General features: G+C 35.3%; 1 protein-coding gene across 3 annotated transcripts in view; it reads left to right on the top strand.

The window, feature by feature from the left end:
• LOC113052979 (double-stranded RNA-specific editase 1-like) overlaps positions 1–12119 on the top strand; it is a 122992-nt gene that overhangs the window by 93177 nt on the left and 17696 nt on the right. For all 3 annotated transcript variants that reach the window (XM_026217541.1, XM_026217544.1, XM_026217542.1), the window contains one exon: positions 9767–9844. In XM_026217541.1, the coding sequence (XP_026073326.1) occupies positions 9767–9844 (78 nt within the window). The remainder of the gene's footprint in view (positions 1–9766; positions 9845–12119) is intronic.

Below are 12119 nucleotides of genomic sequence, written 5' to 3'. Positions count from 1 at the left end.
GTTTCGGATGCATATAGTGGAAAGTTTCAGTGTTTCAGAACAAACTTTCTATATTTACTGGTAAGCAGGTGTTATGTACTACACTACACACTTAAAATAAGGCAAAATAATGCTTATATCACATTATGTCTTCTGCGTGAAGTGAGGTCATTGTTCTGTGGTTTTACATTGGTTTGCTGGTTATGGGCATGTAATATTTCGTCATTCTTGTCATGCTGAACTAAAATAATCACTGTATTTGCATCATTGTAAGGGGTAGGTATGGATGTTAATAAACCAAAATGTAATAGATAGCAAAATTAATTTATTATTATTTTCTGGCGATAGCTGTATCCCTTCTAGACACAACTGGGTTTCCTGGCTGAAGCCCTGTCCGTGGTGCTGAAGTCTCTGGTCTGGTGGTAGCAGTGCGTTCCATCAGCGGCTGACACATGTTGGGCTTTTGGCCACCCTGCCTCCCGGCGCTCTATTAGAGCACAATAATTGGCGTCCAGGCAGGTGGAGAGCATGAACTCATATCAGCAGCAGTATTATTAAATTTATTTGGAGAGCGGAATTTATTTGTCCTGAGGGCTTGTGTTTGACACATGCTGACAGAGGACTATACACTTTTATGTGCAGAAAATGTGCTCAGTTATAGTGCATGCTGAAAAGTAACAAATGTGGTTAAAGTTTTGAGGCACCTGTTTATGAATATTAAGTACATTTGTGTTTTTGACAATATTATTTCTTCCTTCCTTCCTTGAGTATATATAAATTAGCATGTCATGTAGAATGTCTTAGTTGGCCTTTTTCTAAAAAATAATGTGGACAGGTAGTTAAAAATTTTTTTGTATTCATCTCCTGACTTGTGCATGTCCACAACTATATCCCAGAGATCTTTTGACAGTGCTTTGCCACCTATAGTTGACTGTTTGCTTTAGTTGCACTACCAAGGACTGAAAAGCTCCAGGAAAGCTCTTTTCATGCTGAGCTCATCAAAATGAGCACAGCCGATCACAGTTTAAAGCCAAATGGCCTTGTGTGCCATTGATAAGGTGATTTTAGGTGGGGGGGGGGGGGTGATCCTTTTTCCAAATCAGTCATTCTGTTTTTTTTTTTTTTATTATTATTATTATTTTATTTAAATAAAAAAAAATATGATATGTTGGTGTTATATCTTTCTTTTTAATGTTATAAGTTCCACTAAGTAAATACAGCTGGATTAAACCAAAACTCAGTATTCATTTCAGGCTACAAAGTAACGACATTTTATTATTTTAAAGGGGGGGGGGGGTATTTTCATTACCCACTGTATATAGAAAATTGTATAGGAGTCAAAACATCAAACAAAACATTTTTCAAAACACAAATATTAAGGAAGGAATTGTATTTCACTATTTACAAGGTATTTAAAAAAGTCAGTTTAAGGCTTTGTATGACCCTTTTTAAGACCTGCACAAATAAAATGGACAACGTATGAGCAGCAGGGTATAATAACTGACTATGGTAACATATTAAACAGTAAAATGACATGATGTACAGTTCAGATACAGGTTTTCACAAGAAAGATTTTTTATAAAATAAACACATTTCAGTCTTTAAACCATTTTTAACAAGGGATGAGTCAAACATAATTTATTATATTTAAAACATAAATCTTAATGTCTTAATTGTTTAGATTTTTAGAAGACACATTCACGACTTTCACATTTACAACATTGCATGTTTGCTGCATACTATTATGGGTGAGTTTTTGCATTGGTCGGAACAAAAACAGAAGTACGGCTTATTGTAAATGTAAATCACTTACGTTTATAATAATCAGTGATGCAAATTGTTGGTAACACTTTAGAATAAGGTTCCATTAGTTAATGTTAGTTAACTACCTTCGTTAACATGAACTAAGCAAGAACAATGCTTCTACAGCATTTATAAGTCTTAGTTCATGTTAATTCCAACATTTACTAATGCATTATTTAAATCAAAAGTTATGCTTGTTAACATTAGTTAATGCACTGTGAATAAGCATGAACTAACAATGAATAACTGTATTTTCATTAACTAACATTAACGAAGATGAATAAATACAGTAATAAATGTATTATTCATTGTTTGTTCATGTTAATTAATACATTAACTAACATTAACTAATGGAACCTTATTCTAAAGTGTTACCAAATTGTTTTTCTGCCACTAGGTGGAGCTTTTGAAACAGCAGAAATATAGCGGTTTCCCCAGTAATGGCTGTGCACAAAGCACTCATAAGCACTGCTTTATCAGGAATTATAGGAAAGATTAAATGAAACCATTCTCTAGGCAGTCGATTCCCTTCAGAATCACATTCATATAAAAACAGCCACACCACATTTTGACTTTGAAACAATATTTAATTAAAGAACTTGTAGCAATTTGAAATGTAATTATAACATTAAGATGTATCGCGAGTCTTGTCTTTCTGTCCCCAAATTTAAGACCTCTTTAAATCTTTAAAGAGAGCTTTTCTTATACCATTTTAAGGTATTTAAGACTTTTATGGCCTTAAATTTGAACTAAATTTAAGACTTAAGGACCCTCGGGAACTCTCTGTGCCTTTCAGAGCACAGCACAAGATTTTTTTGATAACGTCCTCTTTTTACCCTGACCGACTTTTCAAAGTCTGCAAAACACCCCGTACTTGAGAATTAGTCACAACCCGAGTATGAAATGAGTGGAAATTAATGTGATTTAATGTGCATGTGGGACCATCTCTCTTTTTATTTTTGCTTTTCTTTAACAGCATGCCACATGACAGCCACAGTTAAAGTTAAAGACACGATAGAATGTTCTCAGGTGTTTGGGCCAAAGTGCCCTGGGCGTGTTACCCTTCATCTTTCAGTCAATACGAACCACAAGCCACTTTGCTGAAATTACATAGTGGGCTCTGAAGTGGCAGATCACAGTGAATGCGCTCATCCTCATTTGGCTGTGATGTTGACTCTGCAGATGGATATCCGTATCCTATAAGACACTCACACAGAGATCTGAACTCTTGCAGAACCATCTTCAGTTGAATGTGTGCCTGCTGATGGCATTAAAGACTCTCAGGGTGAATAGCCTTTCTTTTCTTCCTCTTTCATTAAGAGCCGCCCATGGCTCGTCAAACATGCTTTCATTCCGAAAAGCACATCAGTTTGCTCTTAATCGCATCTTTGAAAGATAAGAACTGAAAGGGGGGAATGCTAAATCATCTCTTTATGCATGTTTCCACTGGAGCAGTGTGCAAACCAGAAAATATCACTTGTGTGAGTTTGATTTCACCTCTTCCCTCAGGCTAGTGTGGTGAAAATTCATTTTGATGCTCATATTGACACTGTTACAGCATTCATACTGCATGTTTAATTATATATATATATATATATATATATATATATATATATATATATATATATATATATTTATTTATATATATTTATTAGTGTTGTCAGAAGACCCAGTACTTCAGTACCAAGTCGGTAGGCCCACTAAAATTTTTTAAATGTGACTGTACCAGGTTTCTTTAAGTACCGGTAGTACCGAGGTCCCGTTCAAACCCGGTTCAGCGCTATGATTTCCAGGAAGCAGAAAACGAGGACGGAATCTCAAAATCCAGTCATGAAAATGAAACTTACATTTTAATATGGACATTCATGGAATTTGTCAAAGTGAGCATAAATTAATCAAATCAAATCTCCATATGGACCAGTATCTGTAAATGTTAAGCCGCATATTGTTTGGAATATAAATCCGTGTTCTGTGCGTCTCTGTGTGAATTAATGAATGGCAGAGACGTGCGGGTTTGTTTACTACATAGACTGAAGCGCATGACGCTTGCATTAATTTCAGCATCTGAGCTTCAGAGTTCTCTCTCCATCAAGCGATCTGAACTTTTCAGTTCATCTCAATGGACGCACAGCGCACCTGTAAAGTTATTTGATGCTCTGTAAACTCTTTGTGAAGGCGCACGACTCACCTTCACTTTACTGATAGCGCTGTTTCTCACACATGCAAAGAGAGAGAGAGCGAGAGTCTTACCACGCTGAATCGACACGCTATATGTAAACTATTCTTTGTTTTCTTCTCCTGTCAAAATAATGGAGTTCATTTAGAATAGGGCTTGGGCGCCGCGTTGCATTCTGGGATGTGGCGGTCCTGCCGGCAGCCTCGCGAATGTAAACATACATGAAGTCGAACGAGAAGAAGCAGAGTTACGAGAAAGAGAAAAGATGGTAAAATCGTGAAAAGGTTGTGGGATTTATAGGGATACGCTAAATATGGATGCCAGGGACCGGTATGTGGACAAAATCGGCACTAATGGTTTGGATCCATATGAAATTCCCAACAAATAGTGGAGTAACGTTACCAACGGAGACTTGCTGCCGCACTTCGGCTACCTTGTTTGTTTTGTGAGCGCCTACACTTCAGAATAGTTCCGAAGCTACAAGTCATTGAAGTCTCATGTACAGTTCACAAATGGATGGGTATTTTCCTGTAAAATATCCCGTTAGCACTTCAATCGGACCTGTCAAGTCTCTGTGTTGTTGTCCTGTTGCTACTCCTTGCCCTTCCAGCTAGGGTGACCACCTGCTAATAAGCAAGGGGGGACAAGGGGTATGTTTCTGAGGGACAATGTGGGACACCCCATGGGCAGACTCACTGATAGTGGTTTACCCATTTCTAGCACATACCACCATACATGGTATATTAATAATGCCCTATTCCCCTAAACATGTGTAACTGCTGATGTATGCTCATGACAGAATTGACGGATGCACTTCCACTTACGATTTACTTTATCTATTTTATTTATTTTTCATTACAATTTATTCACTTTAAATAAATTATAATATAAATGTATAGGATTAAAATGAATTGTAGTTGCTCAACACCACAGGGACAGTTAAAAAAAAAAAAAGTCGAACATCACAACTCAAGGGAAGGGAATTCCCTCATTCACTAATCCCTATTTAATGTATGGCAGTTGAGTTCACTATATAAGGAAGGAGTGGATTCGGACAGTGACCTATAGCCTGCGCGTGAGACTTGGAGCGTTTGCAAAAACATTGCCATATGTACTTTTATATTACATGTACCTAATTTTAGAAAATAATAGCTACTAATAGCAATAATACTCAAAATTACTTTATATTGCAGTTATACATACCTCCGCGTCAGCTTTGTGGTTTCATCCATGGTATATAGTAATAATAATATATATATTTCTTGTAATGCTTTTATGTTCATAATCATTAATTGCTATTAAAATAACGTACTGAGAACAAAAATAAACACACATAAACGTTCATAATTATGTATTTATTAGCCTACTTTTAGTATCTTGACACTTGCTCAAGCAGCGTTTTGAAGTCAGATAAGATGGTTGTAGAGTGTCCTCAGACGACTGTTAATTTTACATCGGAATACACTACCTGTTATTAACGGAAAAATGTAAATTATCCACCAAATTATCATCATTTTTGTAAGTTAACAACGATGCCACCTCAGTAAATTAGTCAAATAGTAAACTGAGTTATTGCCTACATAATTGCCTACATTTTTAAATAAATAAATGACTATATTTCTTCCATGTTTTAATTTTAATAGCAAATCCCCTTTATTTACCAAAAATAAAATGTTTAAATTTCATAAATTAAAAGACAAATTAAAATTGGGTGAAATTTGTTTACTGTTTTTCATAATTATATAACTTGTAGAAAAACTTTAAACACAATTGTAAATAAGTATAAAGAATGGCATTGGTTTTATTTTTAGTGCTAAAAAAGTTATTTTTTTTAATTAGCATATTTTAGTGTTTTGTTTTGGTACCGAAATTGGTATCGAGAACCGTGGATTTTCACTGGTATCGGTACCAAATACTGAAATTTTGGTAGAGTGACAACACTATATACATACATGCATACATACATACATACATACATACATACATATATACACTGCATGTATGTATGTATGTATATTGTTAACTTGTAAAGCTTTGTTTATAAAATAGGGAAATTAGTTTGGCTGTACTGCTCACACAACTTGCAAAATATTAAAACCAATAATACAAAAAAATAGTGATGAAATTGTAAATCGTCATTTCCCTGAAAAAAAAATCTATCTAAAATATATTTTTGCCATATCACCCACCCCTACTTTAAACTTATTTAGCAATACTATCTTTTGTCAAATTTGCTTTTATGAAGATATAATGTGAAATGTAATCATAAAATAATGGTGCAAACTGCAAAGATTTTCCAAGTTTCATATACAGTGACAGACGCACAAACAGTTTTTTTATATTTATATATATTTAAGATTACTTAAAGGGACAGTTTGTAAAAATGATCATTGTTTACACACCCTTGTGTTTTTTTGTGTGTGTGTGTAATTATGAAATATTCATTCACTGAAATTTTTGCCTTTCATAATGCCTTTGGTTCTTACCTTTATTTTACATATAGATTTTTATACATTGGCAAATACATTTATCCAAAGAAGAGAGCTTTATTTTTCTAGTGTTATGGTCTTATAACCAGACACAGAGAGAGATGTATTGAATATATCCTCCACACAGCCATGCGAGATGAAAGAAAAACAAATCAGTGAGTGCATGTACATCTTCCAGATAACTGTTTCACAGTCCTGCACTTTTGCATCAGCCACACGAGCAGAGGTTTGTTATTTTTGATTTCATATTGGATTGCGGTTTCTCTGTTTTTGCAGAAACAGTTTCCTGAGATGATTCGCTCTGAGAAATTCATGCTGGGATTTTAAAAGCCCTAAGCTGGTTTTGGGATCCTCTGAAACAACAGATGCTGGTCTCTGTTTGTGTGTTTGACTAGTAACATTAATGAACTGATGTGTGTCCAGCTGCTAGTTCATCTATCTCTGAACTGTGTGTACTTTCGAGATAGAGGGACATGACACAGCTGTACAAACAGGAAATCCTGTAATCTCCTCTCGCTGCCCTGAGAGCCCACAGAACCTAGCCAAATGTGACACGGCTTGGGTTCCAGTGTTAACACCTTTCTAGTGGTTACTCTTGAGTCTGTGAATCTGGTCCAACCCATGGTGAGCTTCTATGGTCCTAACAGAAATTAATGTGACATTAGTGGCTGATTAGCTACATAGGCAACATATATATATATATATATATATATATATGTGTGTGTGTGTGTGTGTGTGTGTGTGTGTGTGTGTGTGTGTGTATGTATATATATATATATATATATATATATATATATATATATATATATATATATATATATATATATATGTATATATATATATATATATATGTATATGTATATGTATATATATATATATATATATATGCTGTCACGACACCCTTCCCGCGCTTTTGTGTCTACCACTTGTAGATTGAAGCCAATTCCAATGCTGTTTATGGATTTGTGGGCAAATGAGAACAGCAGAGGAAGCTAAATCAAAAGCAACACACACAAAAACGAGCCTGAGTCCCATAGTCGCTCATTACCCTGTAGACCATTAGCTGACCAGCAAGAGCAGAAAAGAGCAGAGAGAAATCAAGGAACTGTTTGACGCCTGCTGAAATTTCAGCTTTGCTCAGACAAATGCTCCCTCAACATCAGTCCCCTGACTCTTTTCAATTTTCTTATAGAATATTAATCTTTAATAGGTTAATAATTGTGGTAGCATATTTGCTGTCACCCACCATTAGACCAGATTAATTAGTCCATTTAGTTTATCTTAAGAAAGTGTCGCCCGTGAAGAATGGGCCTGAGCAAAGGCAGAGAGCTGTGATTGGCTTCTTTATGTGCTTTGTATTGGCTTTCATAGGATTTTATGGCTTTCCATCTCACATAGAGCGCCAGTGCTTTAGGACTGATAGGTGAAGGTGTTGCTCAATGGTTTGGTCTATGTCATCATTCATTTTTATTAGTTTATTTTTATGGCCATGATATATTAAGTTATTACTGACAGTGACTTTTGATTTATAAATGAAATGTATTATTATTGTTATTTAGTTCTGCCCTTCAGAAGTTACAAAATATACTTATATCTTTGCCAGAAGACAAAATAAGTTCAGCTTTCTCTGATCTTCAAATTCATAAATCGGAAGTATTCAGTATTAAGAATCAAGCAAGTTTTGAAAGAGGTGATTTTTATAAATTCAACTATTATTTTCTCTTGTGGATGTTATGTAACCATATTTTATGTGAAATATCTTATTCAGATCTTAATAAAAAAGCATTTTATATGACCCTTCGTATTCTGGTAATATTATTCATATTTTGCAGATTGTGCAAGGTGTATGTAAACACTTGAACACTTGATAGATTTCCCCTTTTCATTTTTAGGGCATCCTTATTTGTCATAGAACTTGAATTTGATAAACAGTGGGGGTTTTTTCTTGTTTTTTTCCTATAGTTCAAATGTTTTTACTGTAAATGTACCTTTTGTATTTCACAGAAGAAAGAAAGTCGTACAGTTTTGGAACGACATGAGTAAATAATGGCAGAAAGTCAATTTATCCCTTTTTAAAATGTTTCTATGAAGAAAGACATAGCAGAAATACTGACATTATTTCCTGGACAGCGTCTATTCTTTCAGTTAATCTAGAAGCTCTCCATATCGGCTCTGTGTCACATCGCTGTATAAAAGCCACTTCACTATAGCCTCAAGTCAACGCAGCCCTCCACTCTATTATGAGCTCTTTTTTTTGTATTTTCCTCATGTGTTTGTGTTGTATTTTTCACCTGAGCTCAAGCGGCATCTGTGTCAAGGGGACTAAAAGCCCATTGATGTCAATAACTGTATTTTTCCTCCGAGGCAGCTGAAGATGAGGTCTAATCGAATGGATATTAAGTCACAATAGACTGCTCCTGCTATTACGGCCTGTCAAGCACGGCCCTTTCGCTCAGAGATTAGTTTCTCCTGCTGAATATTTATACACTTACTGTAGGCTTAACCTCCCAGTCAATGGTGTTTCATTCCTCTTCTATCCTATTCTCTGCTCTCGTCTTTCATTTCTGCCCTCTTCTCACCTCTCTTGTCCTCTTCTTTTCCTCTTGTTCGCACTGCTCCACTCACCTGTCTAATTAAAGCAGCTTGGGATGCATGATGCCATTATTTAGAGGCATCATATGACTGCCAATGCTCTCTCTTTGGCACGTGCAACACCAGATCTTATGGTAAAGTGTCAATTTTTAGTGAGGCTAAAGATTTGGAGGGGACTGTGTTTGTTTTCTTGAATTTGTCACTTTACCATTCACATGGTTCACGCAGGCATGGAAACGGTTTTGGTAGTATGGGGGAATTTTTAAATTGTATTTTCCAAACAGAGAAAAGTCATGTACATTTTTCATTAATGCTGTAGTTTTTGCTTATGTGTAGAATCAAACGTATGTCACACGTGTGAATGATTTGTTCGTTTGAGTCGATTACTTTCGGTTGAATCTGTTTGAATCAGTCAAATTGGTTCACAAATCAGTTTGAATGATTTTTCTGATTCATCGTTGGGGGTTCAGTCTGAATTCGAAATGATTTTCAATAAATAAGTTGATCAAAGGTGACATTGAAGACATTTATAATGTTATGAAAGATTTCTGTTTTAGATAAATGCTGTTCTTTGAACTTTCTGTTCATGAAAGAATCCTGAAATAAATAAATCCATCACGTTGTACAAATCCCTGACCCCAAGGTTAAGCTAAAGTAACTGTGATTATAGTTATTTAGCTCACTTTAGCAGACGGCGCTAATGATGATGTGTCTGTGTTTCTGTCAGGTGTGGCCATGGCTCAGCAAGCGCAGGGCCAGTCGAGGCGTTTCACCACCATGGATGTTGATGAGGAGGAGAACATGAGTGAGTGCTTGTATCTGAACCCCGAACCCTTCACTAAACACCGAGTCCGGCACACTCCCCTTAACTAATGTGTCTCTTAGTGAACAGTTCAAGAAAAGTTCTACGCCCCTCACTCCGAAACAATCCCAGCTGATACGAGGTTTAAACATTGCCAGAATTTTTATATTGCATCTTCAGTCCATTCGGAAACCCTCCTGTATGAGCTGTCTAACAAACATAGTTTTTATTGGATTGGAATTGTCTACTCCTATGAGAGAATTGTTTTATTCTGTAAAACCATTAATAGTTTTTTTTTTTTTTTTTAAATCAAGTTAATCCAAACTTTAGAATATTTGGGGAAAATGGGTCTTAAATGTCTTTTTAGTTTTGATTTTACATTTTTATAAATCAAGTGTTTTGCCATGAAAGCACACACAATTACCTGGCATGGAGTTGAAAAATATAAAAATCCATGCAAACCACAATTCAATTTTATTTATTTATTTATTTATTTGTCTTTTGATAAAAATAACTTAGTTTTGATGATTGTAGTATGTTTTCATCTGACTGAAATGGCATCTAATAGTCTATGAAATAACAAAAACAACAAATTGTGGTTGACAATCATGTCCTAGATTAATATGAACATTGAAATATTTGTTCATTTGACCATGTATTCAAAAGTAAAAAATTACAGAGCATGCTCCTTAAAATATATGACCAGAAAACATAATAATGAAAATAATTTTAAATGACTTCCTAAAACTTGTTTAAAGAGATGGTTCACCCAAAAAAGATAACTACATTGGACCCCTTTAACTTTTGTTTTAAGGGCATAAAAATTAGATAACTCTGAGTGAATGATGGGATAATATTATTTTTTGGAGGTTAACTATAACTTTAAGCATCTTTTATGTACTTTCTTTTGCCATTTCAAATTTTAAATGTAGCTAAATAATTGTAAACATATTATAGATAAAAAAGGTTACATTTGTTGTAAAACACTAATAAACAGTGTTTTAAAACAACCATCAAACTGTGAGTATATCATAAAAATGCTGCATTCCCTGATTCATTAGTCTTGTACGTGATCAAAGAAGACTGATCAGATCATGAAATACGCAGCGTTCTCTCCGTGTCTCGTTCCTCTTCATTCACCAGTGCTGTGAATAGAAGGTTCTGGAAGAGTTGTTAACCCAGAGGAAATGTAACCCTCTATTGTCCCGTCACTCAGCCGCTTCTGTTCAGAGCCACTGACAATGGAGGGTCCCGTCATTTATTACTGGTCTTTAGTGAAGCGGACGCTTTCTTATTTAGATTTTCTGCAGATAAGCATACTTGATATTCAGAAGCTTTCTACCTGTGACGGTGAATATTTCTCTATCAGGTGTAGATGTTAGGAGCAGGAAACTATAGGATTATACACCGCAATTCATTGCTTGGCAGGATCGACGGTAATATGCATATTTTTGACATTATTTATGCACACAAAAGTAGCCAGTGCGCCTCACTGTTACTGGACATATACATTTAAAGTTTATGGCTCTAGAGGAAAAAATTCTGTTTCTATGTGATTTAAGCTGTCTGTGCATCTGCACGTGTTTGGTGGTGCATGCACTGGAAAAAACATTGGAGTAGGAACGATGTTCACTCAGAAACTGCTAGTAAATTTCACAGATAATTAGAAATATGTGCTGTCTACTTCTATGGTTACATCTTAATTGAAATTGAACCTCACTTTTGTAACATTCTAGATGGGTAGCATCATACTAGTAGGGGTCCTCACACAAAGCACAGATTTGAATGAATGATTTGACTCTTAAAAGCATTAAAATACACAACAAATACAAATATTGTGTCAAGTTGTCCATTTTAATTGATGGCATGTTTTGTTGATACTTTTTGTTTCTGAATGTATTATAAGAGTGGATAGAATTTGTCGCAGTGAATTATGAAACTCCCTTTTGGGTGGCATATGATGATTTAAAATGCCACCTAAGTAGGCAGCTCACTAGGTTTTAGCAAGAGTGCTTTCCATCATTAACGGCAGAATTGATCACATGTGGTCAAATTGTTTACACGAGCTGAAGATTTCTTGTGTGTGTGTGTGTGTGTGGATATGTGCATTCACACATCTAAGAAGGGTTTTGATTTTTCAGATTCTGCTCCAGACTGTTTTGTATCTCTCTCTCTCATTTTTCTCTCTTTCGTTCTTTCTCCTCCATGTTTTCTCTCTTGTCCCAGCCATGTTTTCTCTCTTCTCAGATGTCTTCATTTTATTTCTCATCCTGCTTTG

This window comes from Carassius auratus, chromosome 34 (assembly GCF_003368295.1).
Source record: "Carassius auratus strain Wakin chromosome 34, ASM336829v1, whole genome shotgun sequence".
Classification (NCBI taxonomy): Eukaryota; Metazoa; Chordata; class Actinopteri; order Cypriniformes; family Cyprinidae; genus Carassius; species Carassius auratus.
This window is presented reverse-complemented; position numbering and strand designations above follow the sequence as displayed.